The following is a 27435-nucleotide window of genomic DNA, read 5'->3' on the forward strand; positions in this document are numbered from 1 at the left end:
AAGTTCGCTGTCCAGATGATTCTTTTGGTGTGGACTGTTGTTCTCTGTGAGGAAGACACAACAATAAAGGACACTGACACTATGCTCTGCCCAGACCTCTGATGGATGTGCTAGGGTCTGCACAACAGTAAACAGCACAAAGTGAAGTCGCTTTGGCAGGTTTGGGCTAGTTTCCAATACTTACTGAGCTCCATGTAAAGTACACTGCGTGGTGTCCCTAAACCCATGAGCCAACATGTTATTACCACTATTTTTAATAAAGAGATTCATGCTTTATAAGATTGACACTTTTCTCAAAAATATACCAGTTGTAAGAATGGAAGCCGGAACTCGAATCCAGGTGAATGACTCCAAGCCCCAGGCTGTCAACAAGGAGTTATAGTACAACACAATAATGACTAAAATGAATTGAGCATCTGCAGTGTGCCAGGTGTTGGGCGAGTTACGTGATGAACTAATTTCACCCACAGGTGACGCTGGGCAGCAGCTGCTATTGTCTGGCATTTCACTATTCATTTTTAGCAGACTCTCAGAGAGGCTAAGACACTTGTCTAAGGCCACTTAACCTCTCTAAGGTTCGAACCTGTGTCCTAAAATGGGACACCAGTACATGGATTTGACCCCAGCCAGTCTGGCACCACAGTCCTCACTGTGAGCCACCACACAATGCCGCTGTGCCCTTTGATCCAATAGCAAATCATAATTGCTGCAAATGAACCTGACATATTTTCTGTTCCTTTTTTACTGTGGCAAGTTTGTGTAGCCAAACTAATTATTTTTAGACATTTTTAATTCATCCTTAATCATAAATTTCTTTAATTAGTTTGAGTTGCCTTTCTTCCTTCCCGATAGACTCTAATTCTCTCAGGGCCTGGTTGATGTTAGGGGTGGGGGTTGGGTTAAGGTGAGGCCTCCTACTCCTCTCATAATTTCAACTCTGACTTGTAATTCAAATGTCATGCTTCACAATTGAAGTTAATAGAATCAATTAAAGCCAGTGTGGCTCACTAGCCTGCAAAATAACCTATTGAAAGCAGTATTTTGTAAATGTGAGTCTAATGAGACCGGAGGAGGTCCTCTTATTGCAAAAGAGAAGAGTCTTGGAGTCTAAATGAAGGCCGGTATTTCTCAGTCTCAGCAAGGTGGGCTATACCCAAAGGGCGCGATTAGGACACATAAAGAGGCTCCCTAGCTGAATCAGTTAAAGTGTAACTACCCATGGAGCACTCTGCAAACCAAGAGGATGTGCTCTGGAATGTGGAAAGAGAGATCCCCAAAGGAAGCACCTGCCACTGTTTATTCAGCTCTGTCCGGAAAGGGAGGTCTGGGGTCTTCCTCAGTGCTTTCCAAGATGAGGGTTGTGATCCGTTAGCAGGTCATGAAATCTAACCTTTAGATTCTGCCTGAGATTTTCCACAGGACAGATCTGCCTTTTGTATGAGGCAATGTTTAATATTATTTCATAAAATTTATTTTTGCTGTAATCTTCTAAACATATATTTATACTACTGTTAGTGAGCATCTAGCTTTTGAAATGTTTCCCTTTGTGGATCTATTGTAAAGCCATTGATATGCTGGTCTTAAGTTCCCTAACTCACAGAGTTGTGTAGTTTGTACTATCATAAATTGCCCTCAAAATGGGAAAACTTAGGAACAGTATTTTTACTCTGCCAAACTTAAAAATATCATAAAGAGAGTAGGATTCCTATTCCCCAAAGTCAAAACCTTTAACATAAAAATAATAACTAGTGTGGTTACATACACATGTAATTCCAACGCTTGGGAGAAATACACAGGACAATCAGAAGTTCAAAGCCGCCCTGGTATGTCAGAGACACTTTCTTGAGAACTAAAGAAACATGTAAATGAATTTTAAAAGAGCAATGATGTGATCATAAAATAAAGCACATTCTTTTAAATTAAAAATGTTTAGTTTTACAGGACATTCATGAAGAACATGGAGAACAAATGTGAACATGCCCAATATATAAATGACCACCATGGACAGTTAGTGGCGCCTCAGAGAAACACTGCTTTGGATGTATATGTTCTGCTATTCCAGCACCTGCCCAGCTCCTGAGGAGACACAGCTTCTGCCGCAATCAGCCAGATCAGAGGCTACAACCACTGGGTTTGGGATGTCAGACAGCACCATCTCTCTGTGGATTCCTATGGAAACACACAGGCTCATAGACGGCTCCCTAGTGAATCCAAACAGTGTAGGTCAGCTTTTCTGAATCTTTATCCCCTTAGCATGAGTAAGATTATGTTTGTGGAATTTCTGGACCCACAAATTGAAGGACTGGATATTGTAGGTGCTGTTACTCTGGGGAAACTTGACAAACAGCTCGTGACAATTCCTGGTATTTTCATGTCATACACGCATCTCCCAAAGCTAACCCAGAACAGCAAGCCTTTTCCCAAGTTCACTAAAGCTCCTCACTAAGAATATCCAGTAGCTCCTGGAGCCTGGCTGCTCCTGCAGCCCGACTATTTACCCTCCCAGGATGCCATTCAACTTTGCCATCTCTCTTCCTGACTCTGACCTCCTTTCTGCCCCAGCAGCCAGCACAGTTCCAGCAGCTTCTACCAGTGACTCTCTTGGCTACTTTGTTTCACTTCCTTCTTCCAATTGCTATCCTGGTGCCTGTGGCTAAGAGAGCCACCGAGAAGCTCATCAGTCACACCTCTCAACAAGTCATGGCAGAGGATGGCCTGAAGCAGCCAGCTGGCCTCCTCCTTGATATCTCCCTTAACCACAACTTTAAGGGACCATAACTCAGCCCTGACTGTACTGAAGAAGTACTGTGCTCATAGTCTAGTACCAGAGTGTGAGCCACTAATTTGTAGACCTTGAAAGCTAGAACCATAGTGACATTGTTTACTTCTGAACTATCTATAGAAAAAGAGGCCACTAAACCAGCTAATAATATGCTCAAAATTTAATAAACTTCATTAGTCATTTCGTTTTAAACATGTTAACACATAACGTATATGCTATATAATCAAAACATAGTCTCAACAAACCAGAACTCGTCAATCATTAAAAAGAGCATTCTATGACACTTAAACCAAGAAATGCATCTTATTTCAACTTACCACCCCTGGGAAATAATATAATTCCATTTCTCTTAAAATAAAGACCTTATAATTTGCATAATATCTTCTCTAAGTTAAATCAGGATTCCTTCCATTTAAGTTAAACTAGTTCCATCTTACGTGAGGGATATTTACACTAGTTTCTTCGACTAGCTTTATTACCCTTTCTCTGCCCTGATTCTTTTAAAGGTCAATCCCTGAACTGGAAAAACTCCATCTTCCCATGTTTTTATTTCTCTTACACCCTGCAGAGGAATGAAATTAGCAGTGAGAGATGGACAGGCTTAATCACCATACAGACTGTGGTTCTCAAGTAGCTGCTACAATGAGCTGTACGCACTGGGCAGAGTCTAAAATGTGGTCCAAGCACATTTTTGCTTGAAAAGCCCTTCAGACACAGGTGGATGTCTTTCACGACACTCCAAGGCTCAGCAGTCCATCCTCTGTCTGTGGTGCTCCTGGGACTCTGGCTTGCTGTTGTTTTGTTTTGCTTAGCTTTGCTTTTGAAATCTTTGCTATTGTAGTACTTAATCCTGTCCATCCCCCACTGGACTTACATCTCACGGAGAGTTCCTTCTCATCACTAATGTACTTTTGTGTTTTTCCCAATTTCACACTCATGTTCTATTGAAGGGTCATAAGCATAGAAAACAGGAATGTTTGTGGAATTGATTCAAATCATACAATTAAAAACCTTCTTGTCACAAATAAGGAATCCAGTCTGCTGATGGCCAGTGATTAAGGCCACCCCGATAGAGCTGGCTCTGGGAAATGAAGGACCAGCTCCTTCCATTTATTTCTCAGCCCTCTGGAACATGACACTGTGTCAAACCACCAGGGCTTGGAGAAGTGGTAAAACTCAGTGATCAAAGAACATTTTGTCATTTGTTTGTCCACACTGATTTTAAAGAATTTGCGACAATACTAACGTAATTACTATGCAAAAATGTGTTAAAGTCACAATAGAAAAGGCCTTAAAAAGGCAATGCACTAGTTCGCAAATAACGAAAGGACGACCTAAGGTCTCTAAGCCCCTTTTTGCATCTTAATACATCTCATCAGCCAGGTCTGGTCTGGTGCTAGTGCCCATGCCACAGCTCACAACTGTTTTAGACAGAGGAGCTCAAAGCACATTGTTGTGAAGCTGTCACTCACTTGAGAACAGTTAGTCAGCCCCCCTCCCCTGCCTTTGTCACCTGTGCACATTACCTGAGTATCTGGCTTATTCAATATTATGGTTCTTTCTGTGGTGGGGGGGGGTCTTCTTTTATTCAGTTGGAAGAGTGCCGCAGCTGCCACTAAGACAACAGTCCTTTGAAGTCAGTGAATGTGAGCCAATGGGGAGAGGAATTTGGGATCACACATTTTTGGCATTCAGAGATAAGTTTAAAATGGTTCAAGCACCTCTAAGTGTAATGTACCAGGCAAATGCCCTCGCCACCCTTGGTGTTTGCCTGCAAAGGTATTTTGTTGCTGACATACACTACATTGCCAAAATACTTTTGATAAAGAGTATTTGTGGCTGTGGGTTCCCTAAAGACATAGCTTTACTTTAACCAGAGGCCCTAAGTTTCAACATGAAAATGTAGAAATTGCGAGAGGGTGATTAATTTAATCTGTAGTTTATAGAAATCCGTTATAGGGATGCTCACTAACTTAAAAACAGAGCAGAATGGGAGGAAATGGTTTTATATCGCCATGATAAGGGTCTGAATTATCTATGAAGAGGAGCTTCCTGACCAGTGCCAGGGTTGGATACCAGAGTGGCTTTGGAATTTCCTTCTCTAGTGTTCAAGTTAATATAACTTCCTTTTAGGACAGCGTTAAGAAGTCCCTGTTGTTAATTTGGGATTTTTGCTTGTGTGTTTGTTTCCTTGTTTGTTTGAAATAGAGTTCAAAATTATATTTCTTGACCATTCATCATACCTCACAAAACATATTTGCAAAACAGTAATTTCAAAATGAGGCTTATTCCACACTGAGACACATACCCCATGAATCCAGAAGTCTCCTTCACAGGAGAGCTTTGGATGCTTTAAACTTCAACAAGCAGGGAACCAGGGAAAGAGAGAGAGGGCTTCAGGGAAGAGAGAGGGCAGCTGAGAGGGAAGGAGGAAATATTCATCTCACGAGCTCTCCACTTCCACAAGCACCAGCTCTGTCCTGAAAACACTGGGCTATCTGCCTACATCCTGGGTGTATTGTTTTCCTCAAGGTCTTAAAGTATTTTTGGGACAGTGTGTTATAAGGAAAGCTTTTATTACCAAGATATCCTTTTAATGTAAAGCTCTTTGCCACAGTTCCTGTTTTCCATAAGGAAAGTAAAAGCTACTGGTTGTTGTGATGTTAATGGTTTCCTGGAGCTGAAAGGCACAACTTCAACACTTCACTAGGTATCACCTAGTATTGTGTTCTAATTGCTTCCTGTACAAAAATCTTGCTTTTCCCAGGCAAAGACTCAGAACTACTTCAGGATGGTGGTCTTGGTTTATGTTTCTTCCATGTTGTATAAGAGTCTAAGGCTGTGCTAAGCACATAACAGCTCACTTAAAGTAGATTAATTTATCTGGAAATTAACTGGTCACCCCGTATATTGCCCTAAGATCTACCACATACGTGTAAATGAGCTCGGTGGAAAGCAACAGCAAAGGATATATTAGCTCTGAATATGCAACAAGATGCCACACGTTTCCAAAATATTAAATCACTTCTTCAAAGCCAACCGAGTGAACTGGACAATTGAATTAGTATGACTCTTTTGTCATTTTCATGCTTAACACAAACGCTGCTTTCCAGGCCCTGGCCCAAAGATTTCACAAACATTGACTCATCCCTCATAACAGCTATAAGGACCAATAGTATCCTCATTTTGTAATGAGAAACTGGGATTACAAAAAGAAGAATCATTGTCTAGGGCTAAGCATTCAACCCTGCCAGAATGTGACCTGGCAAGTCTGACTAGTGAGTTCACGACCTTAGTTAGTCTGTTTCCTGAGAGGAAGAAATGGAGTAAGAGAAAGGGAAGTGTTACCATCTTCAGTCTGCAACAATTTTCATTTCTGTGTCCAAGGTCAACTCTTACCATCTGGTGAGAAAAATGTGGGCAAAAGAAGGTAGTGACCAGTGGCTTTGGGGGTGGAGTGGGAAAAATTCTCGGGGTTTGCTGAATGAGCCAACAATACACAGATCATCTAGGGAAAGGCATCCAGAGTCATTAATGTGTGAAGGAGAAGTCACAGGAGCAGGCTTTCCAGCTTGCTGGACAAGGTTCAGAAATGGAGAATGAGACAATTTTTAGGGAAGTAATGATGTTTTTTACAAAACCCAATGGACTTGGGAAACATACAATATCCTGACATAAAGACCACTTGGCATCAGAACAGATGATAGATTGCAAATGATTCTCTGTAGGACCCTGGTAGAGAAAGGTGTATAAGAAAGTCTGTCCAAGTGTGTTGGCAGACCTCAGTCTTCTTCCCATTCAATGTTGAAGAAATTTCAAGAGGACTGAAGACAGTTGTCCTCTGTAGGTGGGTCCTATCAGGTTCTTGAGAGAACTTTGCAAAACAACAACAAATACAAACAAACAAAACACCATGAAACACTCCTTGCTGATGGAAAACAAGATAATGTCAGAAAGACCTGGATTCTGAGGTTGATGCTAAGCCTTCTCAGCCTTGTCAAAACAGTAAGTCTGGGGCTGTTCTTCTCTGAGCTCCAGCAGGATCATGCATCTAACTCTTTGAAGGGTGGTTTTGGAAGAACTTCCCAAACACCTTTAATAGAGATTCACAGCCAGGCACTGGTGGCACACACCTTTGATCCCAGCACTCAAGATGCAGAGGCAGGGGATTTCTGTGAGTTTGAGGCCAGCCTGGTCTACAGAGTTCCAAGGCAGTGGGGCTACACAGAGAAACCATGTCTTGATAAACCAAAAAGAAGGAGCAGGAGAAAGAAAAGGAGGGAGGAAGGAGAGAGGGAGGAAGGGAGGGAAGGGAGGAAGAAGGAAAGACAGAGAAATAAAGAAAGAGAAAGAGAGAGAAGGAAGGAAGGAAGGGAGGGAGGGAGAGACAGACAAACAGAGAGAGAGAGAGAGAGAGAGAGAGAGAGAGAGAGAGAGAGAGAGAGAGAGAGAGAGAGAGAGAGAGAAGTTAAAGAACTCAAAAGCGGAGAGCAAAGTATGTGTAATTGTTAGGTAGATATACACATGCCCAGTTAAAACACACATTGCTATAGATGCCCCTTCCTCATTTGCAGAAGACTAGAGGACTTTCTTGGATGGCATAGCTAACAATACCATAGGGGACTTATCCTGCTTCATGGTTTTCCTAGCACAATTCTACTCTTGAGAATGTACACTTCATAAGAACAGGGACTTTGTCTCTTGATTACTGGTATATTCCCAGTATCTAATAGTCACTCAATACTAACTGTTGACCATATAAGTTAATAAATTATGGATTAACAATGTTTTAGCCTCAGCTAGCACCAGGATTCATTTTTTTTTTTTTTTGGTTTTATGAGACAGGGTTTCTCTGTATTGTTTTGGAGGCTGTCGGTCCAGCCCAGCCTTGAACTCACAGAGATCTGCCTGCCTCTGCCTCCCAAGTGCTGGGATTAAAGGCATGCGGCGCCACCGCCACCACCCGGCTAGCACCAGGATTCTAAAGAAAAGAAGAAACTGTCTTTTATGATTAAAAGCAACATCTTTGGTGAACAATCAACCCAATATCCAATACTTAAGTGAAGTTTCTCTTCATAAACTGGGGAATAGAAGAAAGTAAGAAGAAAACATGAGAAAGAAAGAAGTCACCAGAGTATCAGAAATCTTCTTGACTGACCTTGAATATTCACGGATATCTATTCTACTTGTGGACACTATATGTGTGGATTGTCTGACTTCAGGAAGGGGTTTGTATTTACAAGTGAACAAGCACAATATGGAATATTGGAAAATATGTACACACAAGAGCCAGAGAAGTAAATATGAATAAAAACTCCAGGATGGTGAGGTAGCTCAATAAGTAACAGTGCTTGCTACCCAAGCCTGGCATCTTGAGTTCAATCCCCAAAACCCACATAGCAGCTGGATGTATGGTCCAGTCTATACTTCAGCATTCCTACAAGCCAGAAACTTACTGGCCAAATAGCCTAAAGTACATAGCAAATCAGAGGAAATGAGAATGATCCTGCCTTGACCAAGCAGAATGAAAGAACCAATTCTTAAAAGATGTTCTTTGACTTTCACATGTATGTCAATGATTGTAGGCACATGCATGAATGTACAAGCATGTATATACACATACAAACACACGCACAAATTAAATTTAATTTTTTAAAGGGGGGGCCTTTTTATAATTACAAATTCTTAGAGTTCCCTAATTGCCAGCATGTGGGAACTACCACAGTTATCATGGGAGCTTGGTTATAGGAACAATAGACATGACAAGAGGAATGAGACGAGGATCACAAGACCTCAACCCTGAACAAGGAACTACAGGCAACTGAGGAATGCTAAGAGTGGGAAAAATACCTTTCCCCATGGAAAAGCACACCAATTGGTTATCCAATACCAAATGTTTAACCTGGAAACCTGTGTGTGTGTGTGTGTGTGTGTGTGTATGTGTGTGTGTGTGTATTGTGAGAGAAAAGAGATAGACAGACAGACAGACAGAGAGAGAGACAGAGAGACAGAGTGAAAGAGAGAGAGAGAGAGAGAGAGAGAGAGAGAGAGAGAGAGAGAGAGAGAGAGAGAGAGAGAGAGAGCAAGGAAGGGTATATGTATCTGGAAGGTTTGTAGAGAGGAAATTATGTAATTGCACTATAATCTCAAAAATAAAAGAAATAAAATTAAAGTTTAAAAACACTAATAGAGGAGTTCTGCTGCTTGTTTAGACTACTAATAGCAACTCTTTAAAAAGTGTATTTTCAAAGCAACTGTATGTTCTCAATATTCAATTGTCAATTGTAATCCACCTCAAAACTTGGTGACATGAAATATGTAGATATCCCATTATACTGTCCTTGTAGATAATATATTCAAATAATATATCCTGGGAACTGCTTCCTGTTCAAGAGACATCCCAACTTTAGGAAGACCTTTAAACTCTAGTATGGAAGCTCAAATGGAAATGTAGTGAACAGCTAAGTTAGCTTTCTCTCCTCTGGTCACTTAGGTTCATCACTCAGTGCTCCAGTCGCTGCCATCACAGCAGGACCAATAAACCCAGAATTACTACACAGGTCTAAATGGGAAAGACTGATAAGAGAAGAATTGAATTGGAGTTGGTTAATTATGATGCTAGAGTAGTATAAGCAAGAATTCTCTGTCATGTCCAGAATGGGTTAACCTTCGGAGACTGTGATCAAAACCCTAGCTAGTAGTAAAGTAAGCATTTTCCTATAGAGATGTTTGTGCTTAATTGACTTAAATACCTGAGATATTGGTATTGGTGCTTGTACTGGTATTGATACTTGCACTGGTACTGGTACTGGTATTGGTATTGGTTCTGATAGTGATATTGGTACTGGTAATGGTATTGGCATTGGAGTTGACATTGGCATTGGTATTGGTATTGGTATTAGTACTGATAGAATTCCTACTCACACGCTGTCATACTCTCACAAACTGTGATTGCAGCAGAGACAACAGCTCTATGGAGCACACCTGTGAACCTATGATAATGGATCTTGATTGTAACTTCTAAGGACTTTTTTGAAGGTGGTTGTTTTTAGAATCACCTAGGAGATACACCTCTAAGGGTGTGGGAAGGGATGGCTAGAAAGGTTTCCTCAGGAGTGAAGACATACTATGAATGTAATCATTAGATTGGGTCCTTGTCGAGAAGAAAGAGAGAAAACAAGGAGGGGAAGGTTCCACCATCATCCCTCCCTGCTTCCTCACTCTTGTTGCAATATATTACTGTTTCATGCTCCTGCTGCCATTGCTAGTGCCATCCAGACCACCATGCCCTCCCTTCCATGATAGACCGTGAGCTCCAATAAGCCTTTCTTTCTTCAAGTCGTGTAGTATGTAGACCTTGAAGCTGTCTAGTTTTGCCACTACAAAAGCACTTTTAAGAGTAGAAAATTGTGCCACTCATTTATCTTTGCACCCCAAAACCTAGCATTTACTTCCCATTCAATGTGTTTTCAATCATAAGCTCCCCTGCTACATTTGATCACTAAACCAATTGTCTTAACCATCTCTCACATGTTCAAAAACAGTCAAGAGACTCCTATTGCTCAGTACACTGTAAGTCTATATATTACCTACTTCATAAAGAACTGCATAAAATGTAGCAGACTTAAGTTACTTAAATTTTTCTAAAACTGGTTGCTTACTTCATTGATTTCTCTCAGAAAGACATGAGACTTGGTTTTGGGCACACAAGAGAGAGGCTTGGATATTCAGAGTTACCTCAACTGCTATCTTACCACACACACATTCTGTCTTCTTCTTTTTTTCTTTTGTAAAGGACATAAGGGTTTCCCTTAGATAGATTCTCATAATTTGCACAATGACCAAAGCCTTCAGTTTTATGTACAACAGCCTTTTTGGAGAATGCATTTGTACCATTGTAGATCATGTCCAAAGATGGTGACAGCAGTCTCTCTTGTAACAGTCATCCTTTGCTACAGGTTATTGCTGTTTGTCTCATAAATTGGTAGTCAGATTCCCATCCTCTGAATCTGAACTGGGTTTGTGGCCTGCTCATGCTATAGAACACTGTGGATATGCAGAAGGCACCACATAAAGAGGTTTGGTTTCCCTGCTAGAAAGATTAGACAGAGAGCTTCTAGAACCTAAACAGTTGAAAAGAGAGAAATCTTGGTGTTCTCATCAGCTCAGCAATGGCACCAGGTAAGTCTAAGGTCACGCCATCTTCCATTCCTCAACTCAAACTGCAGCTGAATGAACGAGAAGGGCAAAGATCATTGTACCGGTTGAGCATTGTCCAAACAACCAGAGTATGAGTAAGTGACATTGTTGTTACTATAAACCACTGAGAGTCTTAGGCTGGTTTGTTACAAAGCCATAGGCTGTTGATACATCATTTGTGTTATTCAAGATTAACATAGAACATAACGAGTACAGAGACAGGCATGAAGGCTCACACCTACAATCCTGGCACTAGGAAGCCTGAGTCAGATGGATTGCATTGAATTTTAGATCAACCTGGGCTACAGAGTGAAACCCATCTCAACCAAACAAATATTCTACAAACCAACCTTCTTGTTTACAAGGAGTTCTGTGCTTTCCTATCTCACACCCACCCCTCTAATTCATCTAGCTGATTATACCGTATCCAACAATGCAATGCAAAGTTTGTGTGAATCAATGCAAAATCAGAGTGAAGTGATTATAATGTGAAATTGCAAATCTCTCAAAATAGGAAATCATGAAATTGATGAAGGTAATGTCGGAGGAGCCCATGAGTCATGGACAGTTCCTACGACAGAAGGGAATCTGCAGCTGTAACAGTTAACATTCGGGAGAAGAAACCCAGATGAGTGACAGCACAAGCAGAGCTTCGGAGGGAATGATTTGAATGTCACTATTTAAGAGAGGCCCTTGGAAAACTGATGAAGCGCTCCAATATTTTTGAAATAATGACACACTGTGATTTGCCCACAAAAGTCAAATGCAAAAAGGACATGATATCATGATACCATGTAATTTTGTTAGAAAATTTAGCTTTTGAAAATCAACACCAGATTCATTTTTTGTTTTAATATTTAACACCTTTGTCCAACTAAAATGTACTAAACATAAGCTTTTTAAAGAATTTTTCTTAATTTCTGAAAAGGCAAAACTCCAATCAAATCTTCTTTTGGCATTTTGAAATCTCTATCCCTAAAGGCTTCACTTTCTGTGGATTGTGGGTGTGAGGGGTAACTTATCTGAGAAAACTGGGGGCCTCTATAGTGTCGTTAATGTGTCTTCCTCATGAGCAGGTACTCATTGGAGCAGCCTCCTGGCCATGCTCTAAGGATACTCCCTGCACACTTCATAGAGCCAAGAATAAGGGACCCAATGACCATGCTACCACAGAGCCACTGTTTCATTGGTTGGCATGGAGATACTGCCATTAAGAAAGGCACTGTCCCATGATCAGGTCCTGACCCAGGACGAGCTGGCCTTTGTTCTTGAAATCCTTCATAGTGGGCCTCTCACAAACTTCCTGCCAATAGCACTTTCACAGTCTGGGTACATCTAATACCAATTCAAGTATACGAAGTCGTGTTAGGAAACAAGCCCCACATCCCAAAGGCAGGGCTAAGGAGAGCCACATGTGAGAACAGGTGTGCCACTTCACTGAGCAGGAATCTGGAGACATCAAGCGTTAGAACCACTCCAACTCAACCTGGCCCACAGTCACACCTCTGGGCTGTGTCAATAAATGCTTCGTCAAAGATGGGAATGGAGAAATTCTCAGCATGAATTCAGAATTAGTGGAAACAAATCTGCACTTTCTCTTTTTAAAAGAGACTTCTTGGGGAGAGGGGGTTCCTATTTCCATCTTTTAAAAAGTAGAAAAAATAAAAAAGAAAGAAAGAAAAAGTAGGAAAAAAACGAAGTCTGTGATTCTAAAGATAGTATTCATTCAAAAGATTCCCAGCTCTTATGTAACAGTTCACAGCATGCAACGCCACTTGTCTTAATGTCCCTAAGTCTAAGCTCTTTCAAGTTGGATTGCATCCTCTCTTGCCAGAGTAGGACACACCGGGCTGTTTTCCTTTTCATTATCAGTGTAATTTCCACTCCTTTGCAAATAAGAAACGAATACCACAAACTTGGCTGAGCAGACCCTTTCAATCCTACCCCTCCCAGAAGGGCACTCGGTGTTCTGCAACCTATCAGTCAGCCCCGGGAAAAGAGCAAACAAAACTTTCAGTTACAATAACTGGTATCCAGGAAAAAAAAAAAAAAAAAAAAAAAAAAAACAGGCGCTCTGTAACATAGCAGCCAGAGGAAAGTTTACTAGCTTTAGCCAATCAGAGGCTGGGAAGCGCAGCCAAGTTAACATGTTTCTCCCCGCCTCTAAATGAACTCATGATTGAAATATGGCATTGAACTTGTTTTAAAAAGGGAAGGGGTGTAGGAAAGAAAAGCGAAGGCAGAAAAGAGCCCGGGCTTGTAGGGAATGTGGTTAGGAAGTGTGTGCTTGTCATTGAACCCTCAGTGGGTCCTGTAACCTTTGCCTCCCACTGGGCGGAGTAGGGCCTTTAAGAGCAGCTGGAATGCAGCTCCCCTGATTAGCTTAGCCAGTTATTCCCTGTCTGAACCTCTGCTAGCCCTAGAGAACTGCTCCGTTCAGACCAAGGGACCTGCGCTCTTCACCCCAGCCCACTTCTTGCCTGAGCAAGAAACTTCCAGCGGGAAAGTAAGTTCCCATCTGTAGAGCCATGGGAGAGGACGCTGCACAAGCAGAAAAGTTCCAGCACCCAAATGCTGACATGCGCCAGGAGAAGCCATCCAGCCCCAGCCCGATGCCTTCCTCCACACCGAGCCCCAGCCTGAACCTGGGGTCCACAGACGAGGCCATCAGGGACAACTCGCAGGTGAATGCTGTCACCGTACACACACTCCTGGATAAGCTAGTCAACATGCTGGACACCGTGAGGGAGAACCAACACAACATGGAGCAGCGGCAGATCAACCTGGAGGGCTCGGTGAAGGGCATCCAGAATGACCTCAACAAGCTCTCCAAGTACCAGGCCTCCACCAGCAACACAGTCAACAAGCTGCTGGAGAAGTCTCGCAAGGTCAGCGCTCACACGCGCGCAGTTCGAGAGCGCCTGGAGAGGCAGTGCATGCAGGTGAAGCGTCTGGAGAACAACCACGCCCAACTCCTCCGACGCAACCACTTCAAAGTGCTCATCTTCCAGGTTAGTGTCCGGATGGAAGCCCTCCACACACTTGATCTCAGTCCTCCAGGCTCTCACGGCCATCTTCCTATCTGTATGGCCAGTCAAGCATCACACACACACACACACACACACACACACACACACACACACACACACACACACACACCACCACCACCACCACCACCACCACATTGTCTTCCAGCCGCCTGCTACAGGCAACTATGAAATGTGCCCATGGGGATTAGAATCTACCTGTCCTTCAGGGAACGCCTGTGGGCCTGGCATGCTGGGAACATTTGTCAGTGGGCACCTAGCTGCGCTTGGTGGGAAGCTGAACAGGTGCAGGCCCCCACTGTAGACAAATTCATTTGTCTCTTTTCATTAGGAACTTGGGGCTGTGGCTGCAGCTGTTAACTGGACAGGGCAAATTAATTCAGTGGCTGTTTATTAACTCTTCGTGGAAGTGAGCTAACTATTTGAAGGATTTGTTTTCTCTTGCTCCAACCAAGACTGCCCTTTTCCAAAGGCTCCTGGTGTTTTAGAAACTAACAAAAGGAAAAGTTGAACTAGCCTTGTTCTTTAAGACATCTTTTGTCTCCAGTCCTTTCTAGAAAATGATGTCATAAAAGTGTGAAGCAAAGTACGACTCTTTACAAACACACTAGACATGCGCCTCATTGCTCAGAAGGACATAACTCTAGAAATAAAAGAAGTGTTATCAGTGGTGGTCACAAAGACCAGCCTTCAATATCTTCTCCTTCAAATGGCTGCCTTAGCATGAAAAGGCCACTTAATTTTTTTAATGCATCAATGATGCAATTAATGTAGCAAAGGCTATTTGGGGACAGGAAGGTTGCGTGGGGCTGTTGTTCAGCCAAGTGGTGGGCATCTGTGAATCCAAGGGCTGCCCTGACTAATGCTGGAAGCCCTTCTGTGGATGGCACTGAGCCAACCCAGACCCCAGGAAGCATTGCCATGCTGCCTTAGGGCTGTGTCCTTTTGACCATGTGAATAGGAGAGGATTTCAAAGCCATGGAGGGGAGAGGCCATAACAGATTGTGAAAGCATACAGGGAGAGCCTTCATCTCCCAAGAGACATTAGAAACTGGGATCTAAATCGAAGGACCTTCTTTTTCCTAATGAATCTTCTGCCAAGTTAGAACTCAGGCCTGCCTATCTCCGTAAAAGGAAAGGCTCCTCTTGCTGCCTGTGTCCTCTCCAAACTGCACTTGTGTGTTGGGAGGTTCAGGCAGTCAAGGCTCCCATACCTCCCAGGCTTTCAGAGTCAGGAAACTTAGGTTTTGAATGCAGATGCAATAGTTTTCAGGAAGCAGCTGAACTGGAAAGAGATGTGGTCAGCCGTCTGAGATCCTACCTTTATTGGCCTAAGAGATCCTAGAAGCCATAGCTCTGGAGACATTTCTAACTAAATAGTGATGTACATGTGCAGACCTGTCGAGAGAAGCTTCCCTCCGGTCAGTGTGAATCAGGGCTAGTACCCCTCCTCATTCATTAAGGGGGAGAGGAAGTACTTCTCTAGTAAAGGAAAAGAGGGCATTTAAGGGTTTAGCTTTTGTTTTAGTATAAATGTTCTACCAGTATGAGGAGGGATGGCGAGATAAATGACTACACATTCAAGAGAACGGTGGATCTGACTATAGGGGACATAAAGACATGAGTACCTGACAAAGTCGCCAGTTCTGTTGCATTGGATTGACAGGTGTGACACTGTACCTGAAATGGTAAGAATTCACGTAGTGAGGAAATATTGAAACAGGAGTGCTCAAGAACAAAATGGAAGCCAAGGGAATCCAAAGCAAAGTGTGCAGACTGTTCTGAGCCCATGCCTCCGAAGCATGTGTAAAGAGCAGTTTAGAAGGCAGAGTACTTCAGGCAAGTGACTAGACCTTCTCTTCCCATAGGAAGGCCTCTGCCGGGAATTAGAATCCCAGCTCTGAAGACACAGATGGTTATTTGAAAAACCAAAATATAACTGTGGTTGTCTTCAGTGTTTTGTCTTTCTAAAAGTAGATGTTTTAGTAAGGTACCAATTATGTTAATGGGTGAAACAATAATTTTTATTAAAGTGGAGTCCAGGATAGTGGGTGGGCAGATAAAATGTCACACAGACATTGGCCCACTTCCTGCTTTGATCATTTGCCAACTACATTGATTGTGGACACAATTGCTATCTGCAAGCCTCTGTTTCCCCCTTGAAAACACGGAAGATATTAATAAGAGCGAGAAATAGTTGAGCTCTTAATAAGCTGTTAAGCGGCATTCTCTGTCTACCCCCAAATTACAGATGAAGATGCTGAGTTTGTCTGAAGTTGTTTAGCACAAAAGTAGCAAAAGTGTGATTCAAAGACACAATCAGACTGAGAATCGGCGCTCTTAGGCAGTAATGTTCCCTGGTTCATACCTATCCAATAAGTGAGGAAGAAAGGAAATAATATACTTAAAATGATTCCTATAGACTGACAGGGTGCAAGTGCTCACTTAGTAGAATCAGCTACTGTGTGGGTCTGAAATGCAGGGCTGAGACAAGAGGCTCCACCTTTACCAGATTAGAAATATGGTTCTTGGGCCAAAACTGGCCCCACCCTTCTGAGGACCTTGAAATAGCTTTGCTTAGCCCTTTTTAGTTGAGACTTGCTAGTCCACACACGCACACATTCATTACATGCCTGCCATCATTTCAGAATCAGCATTATATCATAACCCATGGAAGCAAAGGACTCCACCCAAAATATTTACTCTAATTAGACCATCCTAATATTAGAACACATGTCACAGTGTGGTGGTAGAAGGGGTCTATACCAGACTTGCGGAGAATGTGCATATCAAATATGGTACTGGTACCACTTTGTGACTTGAAAATTGTTATTTTCAGTATACTTGAAGCCTATGATGCAATTCTCCTCACTAAAAAAATTGCTTTTCTAGTTTAGAGCAAACATTATCTGAAAATAAGAGGAGTGTTTAAAAAGAAAATCTGCCCCTTGACTTGGGCATATTTGGTACTGTGATGTTGAGAAGATCTACGTTTGTGAGGCTAGATCTATATAGATCTGAGATCTACAGTTTGTAAAATGCTATCATGTAATCCCAAATCTACTTCTGAGTGTATGTATCTGCTTGTGTATATGTGTGTATGTGCATCTGTGTATGTGAGTATATATGAGTATATCTGTGTTTGAGAGTGTATGTGTGTGTGAGTGTGAGTGTGTGTGGTTGTGTCCATGTATCTGCTTATATGTATGTGTGTGTGTGTTTCTGTGTGTGTGTGTGTGTATCCCTGTATGTGAGTATATGTGACTATATCTGCTTTTGACAGTGAGTGTGTGTGTGTGTTTATCTGCTTGTATATGTGTGTTTGTGTGTACGTGTATGTGGTATGTGTGTTTATCTGTATGTGTGTTTGTGAGCATATCTATGTTTGAGAGTGCGTATGAGTGTGGTATGTGTATGTGTAAGTGTAGTGGGGTGTGTGTGTAGGATGATTTGTAAGATACTTATACATTTGAACTTTTAATTCCTATCTTTATTTTAAATCTACTTAAAGCATGCCATTATTTATTTATTGAAGTGTGTTGTGCTTCACAACACTATTGTATCTAGTAAGTGTCCAGTACCTCAGTGAATACTTTGAGTTCGGCCATCAGCAAAACTGGAGAAATGACCATTGCCCCTTGAATACTGAGATAAATTCGGAAATCCCAGTTAAATTCAGAAATTTTTCTTTTTAGTTTTTTCTGCAAAAGTTTAATATAATATTTGAGTTCAAAATAATGGGACATAAACCAGCATTAATAAAATAAGGTTTACAGGCATTGATGATCAAAATATTAATGATGAAGTACCAAGTTTCCCCTTTTTCCTGGAAGCATACCTATCTTTTCTTAACAGTCGAAGTTGTGGTGTAGAGTTAAGAGGAAATGCTCTCCGCTGGTTGAAGAGGCTTCAGGAACTTCACAGTAACTGGCCCTGAGGGTGAGGTGTCACTTACATCCTCGGAAGGATCTAGTAATGGTTATTTGAAAAAGCAGTCTGGGAATAATTTCAAAGCAGGGAACAAAATGAGAGGGCACATGGAGAGCTTGCACTTTCATCCACATGGAGTTGTGAAATTGGATGGAAAAGCAGAGGACACTTACATATTTGCAGCAGATACATATCTGAAAACTTGAGTCTCTAGATGTGCTTTAAACATTCATCATTTGGGTTCTTTCCACATATCAGGAGTTTAGAAGTATGCTAATAATAAAATCTCCCTATGATTTTTAATTCAATAGTTTAAAACAGGACTTTATCCAAAATCATTACTCTAAAAGCTGTTCAATTGGTATGGACTAGAAAGAAATGGGAATATGGGTAATCAAAGATGCCTTTATATGAACACTCTCCATGTTTGTATCACAGGTCAATATCCCCTAACAGAATATTGCTTTTGTCATGTTACTTATCCAGTGCCCTTTTAGTTTATGAGATAAAAAATATCATTTCTTATTGTTATTATTTATGCTTAGTAAATTCTGCATTCTCCCTGGGACTAGAAGTAAACAACTGACTAAAGTTAGTAATCCTTTGGAAAAAATTACATTCAGATAGATAAGCAGATATATATAACGTGTGTGTGTGTGTGTGTGTGTGTGTGTGTGTTGGAATCTGCATCAGATATAGCCCCCTATGCTTCCCACTTTTTAAATGCTTTTCAATGCAATCCAGATCCCATAGCTTTTATTCCTGTTCCTGTGAATGGTTACTTCTTTTTGTGGCATGAGGCTAAAATCTCATAATCAAATACTATCCGGAAACCTTTAATAATCATTTAGTTTAACATTACTTTCTATGAAAGACACAAGGTCCGAGAAACAAAATGACTGTCAAGGTCTCATTTCATTGATAAAAGAAATTATAGAATGGAATTGTGAAAAAGGTAAACATAAAAACTATAATCTCACTGTGATAAAGTTCATGTTTCTGAGTTTTAGTAGACCAGCTTTTAAATAATTCAGTGTGGTTTGGTTTCTGTTTTGTTTTTTTTATTTTTCATGTGTAACAAAGAACACCTAACCAATGTTATCTTTAAAAAAAAATTGAGCCCTTGATAACACTGAAAATAATGAGACTTTTAAATCCTCCAGAATGTGAAAGACTGCCCAGGGATTATAACTAATGCATTTTATTCTTATGACTTGCTGATGGCACCGACGGTCACCCTGGGGGTGCAGTTCTAATCAAAGGCTTTATCCACTTGGCAATCTATACCTCAGAAACACAAATTGGAGAAAACCATCAATGTGTAAAGGAGACCTATAAATCAGAATGTCAGGTGGCACGGTTTCTTTTTAATAACTAGTATTTAGAGATTATTGGATAAAATATTCCATGGATACAAATTTATATTCTTCACATCCCAGCAGGATGCCACCCTGTCCCTGCTATTTTTATCTAACAACAGGAATGAGAAGGGAGTGACAGGAAAACAAACAGTGGCCTCGCTCTCCTGTCTAGGGGGGTTTAGATGACTTAAAGTTGATTTCCTTTCCTAATGCTGGTCACGGAGTCTTTTGTTTTTAAGTTTGCCTGCCTGTGTATGTGCAGAGAAGATGTGTATCATCAACTTCAAACCAAGAGGTGTCCAGCAGGATGGCAGGTTTCTCTGCATTGATATTTACATGCACAACTGGGACTATTAGTTCACAAGAATCAATATACTAGCAAACAAGCTGACGCTCAAGGAAAAATGCTACTTCTCCAGAGCTCATTCCAGGCCTTTCTCCAGTATGCTACAAGAGTATCCATCATATATGTTTGAGGTTTACTATTTAATATTCCCTTCCTTTGAAAATCTCCTAAGGGTCCTTGTTAAAGGTCAGAACCAGGAGCACCTGCATCAGTGGAGGCTGAAGACCTTTTTGAAAACAAAGGACAAATAACCACCTGGACCTAGGGTCTTCTCCTAGGTGGAGCTGCTCAAGGAAATATCCCATAGGGATTTTCTGTGCCATTTCAGGGAGTCACATAGCCCAGGTAGACAAATGAGTAGTGAGCATCAGCAGAACTAGGGTGTATACTCAAGACTCACTCTTTTTTTTTTTCAAGCTTTGGGAGTCTGACCCCAAGCAGTTTATTTGCATATTTAAGCATAGCACAATTTGGTGAAAACTTTCCCGGTGATCATTGACTCAATCTCATGTGCACAATAAAGCTTCAGAGTGACTACATTGAAATTTTTGAAGCACAGGCGACATCTACCATAAAGATGACTTCTATAGATTGACAAACTCATGATGAAGACCTGGAGAGGAGCTGGTGTGGCCTTGGCCATACAGATGGTGCAAAAGTCACTAGGCCATTAAACACATCAGCCCCCAGCTCCTTGGGTGGATAACAGGTTATACATAGCTGTCAAGACTCACTCTTAAAATAGTTGTCAGTCTGGGGATCTGTAAGAGAAAGCAGGTCACAAACATTACAACTGAAGGCTAAGCACAGAAGTACCACCTCGCTCGTAGACACGTGACGCTGAGGTGTGTAAGAGGACTACATACCAGACCATAAGCTCCAATGAGACAGCAGCTACAGCAGCTCCTGTTTGTACTGAATCCTCACCGCTATAACAGTTCACCACTGTGCTTTGTAGGATTTGTGTTGAAGGGAGGGAACTGGTATTTTTCTGATTCTAAACAAACATTTTGTAAAAAGAAAGAGACCCATGTGCTTAGGAATTTACAAATTTCTGTGTAAAAGGGAAAGGGTTGCCTTCAAAGAAGATGCCCAAAGAAGCCATGGAAGACACACACTGTCCAGTAGACAGAACATAAAATATTGCCTAGGTAATTAGTGTGACAGCAGAGACACAGCAGCCAGCCAAGAAGACACAGCTCAGTAGTTTCCAGTTTCATAAAGACACATCCAACTCATTCCAGATTATCTCCACTCTTGCTTAGCTGATTCCGTAATTGGCATCAAGGAGCTCACGGGTAAATTTTCCTGTAAATTTTCACATTTCACAAAAGAGTTCAACTGGGTTCCCACATTTCCTCAGCACCCCTCCCCCACACTCACATCAGAATATCTGTCACAGATACTATAATTCACTTTCTAACAAGCTTTCCTCAGAGCTATCCTTGAAAGATTCATGATAAGAGGGACAAAAGAGCCATAAGACTCAATAGCAACCCTGTTTTGGTAATAACATTTATGTTTAAGGGAAACGAATTTATTTCAATTCTACTTTTTGTTAAAATTGAAGAACAGAAAGTTACCCGATCTGCAACTTTTGGTTGCCCTGGGAGATTATGGTATAGACAATGTACCTTAAGGCTTAGTTTTTGCAGTTTTCTGCCTGAATTCCTTCTTTCCTCACTGAGGACTTTTAATAACATTTCACTGAGCTCTTGGTTTTATCATTCCCTGCAAGCAACAACTTCCAAACCTGCTCATGCCTCTTAATCAAACCCCGGGAGAAATTTTGCTTCAGGCCTAGACATCAGAGCCCTAACTACTTCTGTAAGTCTATCCCATTCTGTAAGATACACCCATCCACTGGAAACAAAACTCTTCTTTCAGAGGGAGACCGCAGTTCCCTTCAGGCCTTGCTTATCTTGTTTCCCCAGTGCCAAGAACATTGAGCAAACTTCCTTCTAGATCCAGAACTGAGAAGGCCCATTCTCCAGCCTCCAGCCCTCCAGCCTGTCCCACATAGAGCAGTCAACACTTCATGGTCTTCTTAGAAAACCATCTTCCCCAATGTACTCATCTAATAAGTAGTTGTTAGACTTTACATGTAGAGACACAGTGGTGAAGAAAAGACAAAAATCCTTCCAGGAATCATGTGCCTGTGAATCAGAAACAACTTCAGTTTGGAGCATGGCAAGCTGTTCTCTTCAAAAGTCCACATCAAAAAGGACTCTTGGGAACTACCTACTGCCTCAGTTAAGTGGTGAGGCCTGGGCGATCATCTCCACCGTCTGTGCTGAAAATTGGGGTAGGCTTGTCTTTTGAAAGTGTTGTGCAGGTAACCCCAACTGCTATGAGTTCATGGGTGTGACACTTGTGTCATGTATGGAAGACAGACTTTCATAGTACCTCTCCCTCCAGTTGTTAACATTCTTTCTGCCTCCCTCCTCAGTGTTCCCTAAGCCTTGGTGAGAGGAGGGGGATTGATATCAATATCCATTTAAGGCTAAGAGCTCTCAGGCTCTTATTCTCAGCTCTGTGACCAGCTGCATATCTTTCTATTGACTGCTGCCCACTACAAAGAAACACTTCTCTGATTAAGGACCAGAATGGCCCTGCTCTAGGATTACAAACACCAGTATTGAGAAGCTACTTTGCCATCATGACCATTCAGCAAAATAACAATAGCAGAATGTACACTAGGGACCATGATCTCCCCGGCCATGGGCTTTGAGCAGAGTTATGGTACCAGAAATAACATCCCTTCCTATAAAACAGGCCTCAAATCCAAGCAGTTTTCCCATAACAGCCATACCACTGTTGCCTGTGAAGCAGGCCTTAATCCAATCAGAAAGAAGTTAGTTGCCCCATAACAGCCATCCCTCTATTGTGCCAGTGGCCGTATCTTGTCTGGCAGGTTGGTATCATAGGATGGGGGGAGGGGGGTTCCTAATACTGGGTAAAATCACAGATATGTTTTCTCTCTCACAGCAGCCTTCGTAACACCTTCCAGCACTGTGAAAAGTAGTCATTGGGGAAGTCAAACAGACTTTTAAATCCACAGACTACAGTTTTTCAACCCGCAGGTGTGCTGGACCAGCTGAGATGCAATCAGGTCACCCGGAGGCTCTGGGTGCAGCATGGGTGGAAAGGAGTCTGGATCTGTGCCTTTCTCACATTCTCGAAGAAGCCCCAATGGCCCTGAGAGTGTATTTTGAAAGCTGCTAATCTAGGTCAAATCCTCTGGTCCATATTTGGAAGGAACAGGAACCCAAGGAGATTAAGCTATTTGCTGAAGCTCCACAGCCATTTAGCCGTACAGCAAAGACACACTCAGGCCTCCCTCCTGACACAATTCTCCAACTCGTGCTATTATTTTTGATGAAAACGTGAGAGCACCATGATAATGGATTCTTGTGTAACAGTGAAAAAAACACTTAAAACTCTAAGGTGCTCTTATACTGTGTGGCCTGAATCTGTCATATTCAAATGTCTCAGTGAGAAACTTTGTACTTTGGAGATAAATTTTTCTGAATCTACCATTGCCTGAGACTCTGTGAGAGGCTACGTTTACCTATGTGAGGAGCTAGAGGCAGGGTTGGCAGGGGATCCTGAAGAGGGTAGGTTCCCCAGCTTCTCGCCTCACACTTTGCTGGAGGTGAAGCCAGAACTTCATTGCTCAAAGAAGATACTTCATACTAGAGGCTTGAAACCATATCTGGTCACACATTTTACCTCATCTTGTTCCCTTACTGATTCACACAAATCACATCCTGACCCACATAGCTTTATGAGCAGGCACTGGAAAGGCTAATCCTCACTTATGTCACTCAAAACTGGTGTGCGTGTTTATGTGTGTGTATATATGTATTATGTGTGTATATGTATGTGTATATTATTCATGTGCATGTGTATATGTACATGTGTGTGCCCATGTGTGTGTATAAATGTGTGTATGTGTGCGTGTGTGTGTGTGTGTGTGTGTGTGTGTGTGTGTTGATACTGGTCAATCCAGCCATCCCCTCTAATGCCCGGTGGAGGAGGAGGGACCTAATCAAGCCTCTGGCTGTCCTTCTCTTAAGGACTTCTCAATGCTCTCCTTTGCTTCCATTTGTATTTTCCAGCTTGAACTTGGGGCATGTCTGTAGTGAGATTGTGACAGAGGCTGTGCCCCCTAACCAGAAGGAAGGGAAGAGAGAAGGCCTCTGGGTTCACAGGACTGTCACTTACTTTAATTTCTTTATCCAGGCAGCTTCCTGGCCTACCCACTTCCCCCCTGCCTGACACCTATACAGCCTTTGCCAGCTATCCTCATCGTATTCCCACTGGCAGGCCTTGGCCTTATCCAGCCCAAGGAGAATGACTGGACCCAAATGAGAATGAATGCTTCCTATTCTAGAGAACGAAGCCCACACTTTGTTTCCATAATTTCCATTGCCCAGAATGAAAACCCAAATTACAGCAGTTCAGGACTATTTGTAAAATATGCCATTATCATAAACCACACTGCCTTTCTTTTCAGGAAGAAAGTGAGATCCCTGCCAGTGTGTTTGTGAAGGAGCCGGTTCCCGTCCCCGCAGAAGGCAAGGAGGAGCTCGCTGAGGAGAACAAGTCCCTGGAGGACACTCTGCACAACGTGGACCTCTCCTCCGATGATGAACTGCCCGGGGATGAGGAAGCCATGGAAGACAGCACAGAGGAGAAGGTGGAAGAAAGCAGGGCAGAGAAAATAAAGAGATCCAGCCTGAGGAAAGTGGATAGCCTCAAGAAAGCATTTTCTCGCCAGAACATCGAGAAAAAGATGAACAAGCTGGGCACAAAGATCGTGTCTGTTGAGAGGAGAGAAAAGATTAAGAAGTCGCTCACGCCAAACCACCAGAAAGCATCTTCAGGGAAAAGCTCCCCCTTCAAGGTTTCCCCCCTCTCTTTTGGTAGGAAGAAAGTCCGAGAGGGAGAAAGCTCTGCGGAAAACGAGCCCAAGTTAGAAAACCAGATGCAGAATGACCATGAGGAGGGTTCCTTTACAGAGGGTCTTTCCGAAGCATCCCTCCCCAGCGGCCTGGCGGAGGGCAGCGCAGAAGATGCTGAGAAGCCAGCCTTGAAAGGGAACAACTCCGGCGTGGGCAGCAACGCCGACCTGACCATTATGGAAGATGAAGAAGAAGAGTCGGTGGACCTGCAGCAGGTGCGCTATGAAAGCGGCTACGAGCTCAACGCCGAAGAGATGGAGGGATCCAGTGAGAAACAGGTCCAGCCGGCTGTGCTGCAAGTGGACCAGACTGCCTGAGTGCACAGCCAGAACACTGGGTCAGCTGCAGAATCCAGGGCTGGCTCAGCAGCATCTGCATCCCGGAAACCACCTCTACACCTCTCCATCTCTGCCTGCCTCCCGCTGGGACTGTCCAGGCCTTGATTACTGGTCATACATGGGATCAAGGAAGCAAACCGCCAGGGATTCCATTTTAGTTTGCTCTTAGGTTCTGCTTGCGTAGAATTTCTCCACGATTGGAAGAAGAAAAAAACGGAGCAGTTAAAAATCACCAATCTATTTGGCTTAGTCGGAAAAAATAAAGGATATTTAAGACAATAGTCATGAAATGTGATTTTTTTTCCTCATCATTCTATCAGCTTGCTGAATAGTGTAGCAGTAATATAGTGAATTCTTACCGTAGTCTATGAATGATGATTCTTCAAATATGTGAGAAAGGGTACACATAAGTCTGTAAGCTGAGGGTATAACTATGTATTTTAAGAAAAGAAACATTTACAAGGGATAGAGCAGAATTCTCAGCTGGTTATTCTTCACAGAAGGCAGTATATTACAAGTGGGGGTTGGGAGGTTATGATGGTCAGGTAAGAGCATGAGGGCTGTTGGGCTCGAAAACGAAGGTGGAAGGACTGGGAAATGAGAGAAATGGAAAACAAGGAATGCCAAAACGAATGGTGACTAAGGGAAACAAAGGGTGCGCTTTAAAAGTGAAATGTTGACATTTTAAATCCATTTCACTCTTTAGATAACAATACGAAAGAAGTTCACATGTCTTGCAAGAGTATGTCTTATCTTCCCAGTGTTTTCATAGTCTAGCATTAAATAGTATAACCAGATATCCTGATATAAAAGTTGTGGTTCTTCTTGCTAAATAAATGACAGAACACATCCACCTGTGAAGAAGTTAAAAAAGGACATTGTCGCTTTAACCTTCGAATACTATGTCTGCAATCAGTAGCATGTACTCTTTTATGGGAAAGCCAGTCACATGATTCTTCAACTTTTTTTCATTTTCAAGTGGCCTTTCCACTCCAAATATGATATAGGTTCAAACCTGCATGTCTATGTAGAGAAAATTTCAGTTTTCCCTCTTTTTATATACATAATGGTAATGTCATTCCAGGTAGTATTTTATTTATACATTAACTTCACAGGATATTATTAATGTGTTTTAGCTCCTAAAAGCATGCTAGTATTTTATGTCATGTGTATGCTCATTCTGTCTAACATACTAAAAAGTTACTTTATCTTTTGTTCATTACAAAATGCCTATGTTTTGCTAAATTACAGTGTAAGGATAGGAGACCCGGGCTTGAACTCTGTCCTCTGAGTGTGCAGTACCACAAGTGATCTGACAGCCGGGTGACTCTAAGCAGCAGCAGCCACACGCTGTCTCTGACTGTGCAAAAGGGGATGAGATGAACACAGTGCATTGATTGTGTGGCCTATTCATCTGTGCTCCTATGTGGCAACAAATGTAACCCCAGATACCGAATTATTGAACTAACAATACCTGTGTGACATAATATTAAATAAACCAAAAAAACAAGAAGTATATAACAGTGTGGCTTTGTTGGCAAAACAGTCTTACAGGCAGAAGGAATCGATTTCGAGATGTTTTCTGAATGTAATGGCAATGTTGATGGCTTCAGTCTTATTTCCCCTATTAACTCTGCTTTCCTTTTCCCCTTGATCTCATTCTTCAATCTTCACTTTCTTGACACCACCTTGCCAGTTCTATACCATCTGGACTTACTGCAGCAGCTTGATTAATTTGATAGTGCCATCTGCATTTGATAGCATTGCACCAGGTCTTATGATACCTTTGGCAGTCCTGCAATCCTGAATCTGTTGAGTTGTTCATTCAGTTTGTTCAGTCAGATACACTTTGTCCCCTGCAGTACCATAGACTCCTTTACATAGCACCCAAAGCAGGCTTGTTCCACCTTCTGTGGAGTGACTGCCATTTAGTGTGGCTGGTGAGTTGGGGAATCCATGGTTCATGAAACATTTCCACCTCCCATTGCAAAAATACTTAATTTATTCCTACACACTAGATGCTTGTCAGTGGAAACTGCATGCGAACATCTTAAGTTTTACTGACAATCACATTTATTCTATGTTCCACAGTCGAAGCTTTAAAATCCCAAGCAATAAAACAGAGAATTAGGCCAGATAATTGTTGGGAAACACACACCATAGGGATTAGAGCAAGCAGTGTCTGTGGCGATGGAACCTATTTGTTTTGTATTATTGTTGAATTATTTGCATACTGGTGAGGCTGTGAAGTCCCCAATTAGATATGTCTTCTTCCCACCCATCCAATAAACCATCTCTAACTTTGTGTGCCTGGAGCTCAAGAACTCGATTAGTGTTCCCGTAGTATCAGTTACACATTAATAAGGACTGGGATCTGTATCTTAGAAACAAAATTCTGTAGTAAGATTCTTCCATGATATGAATCACAAATCTCACCAAAAAAACGAGCAAAGAAATATTATTTT

At 42.0% G+C, this 27435-nt stretch overlaps 1 protein-coding gene and 1 long non-coding RNA gene across 2 annotated transcripts in view; one reads left to right on the forward strand and one right to left on the reverse strand.

Annotated features, from left to right (window-relative positions):
• The window catches only part of LOC121142831, a 72965-nt gene that overhangs the window by 21649 nt on the left and 23881 nt on the right, over window positions 1–27435 (reverse strand). The gene's annotated exons all lie outside the window — the stretch shown is intronic.
• On the forward strand, window positions 13189–26486 carry Cavin2 (caveolae associated protein 2). Its single transcript, XM_005080918.4, has 2 exons — window positions 13189–13992; window positions 24185–26486. Exons 1-2 carry the CDS (start codon window positions 13510–13512, stop codon window positions 24947–24949), a joined length of 1248 nt encoding a protein of 415 aa, XP_005080975.1. The 5' UTR covers window positions 13189–13509; the 3' UTR covers window positions 24950–26486.

Source organism: Mesocricetus auratus, unplaced genomic scaffold (assembly GCF_017639785.1).
Source record: "Mesocricetus auratus isolate SY011 unplaced genomic scaffold, BCM_Maur_2.0 Super-Scaffold_100010, whole genome shotgun sequence".
NCBI classification, from domain to species: domain Eukaryota; kingdom Metazoa; phylum Chordata; class Mammalia; order Rodentia; family Cricetidae; genus Mesocricetus; species Mesocricetus auratus.

What these genes read in the sequence shown, in the direction of transcription:
- Cavin2 (XM_005080918.4), top strand. Translation starts at nt 13,510, where the DNA reads ATGGGAGAGGACGCTGCACAAGCAGAAAAGTTCCAGCACCCAAATGCT. An exon ending in TCAAAGTGCTCATCTTCCAG is followed by an intron (nt 13,993 to 24,184) that starts GTTAGTGTCCGG and finishes CTTTCTTTTCAG; the next exon opens with GAAGAAAGTGAGATCCCTGC.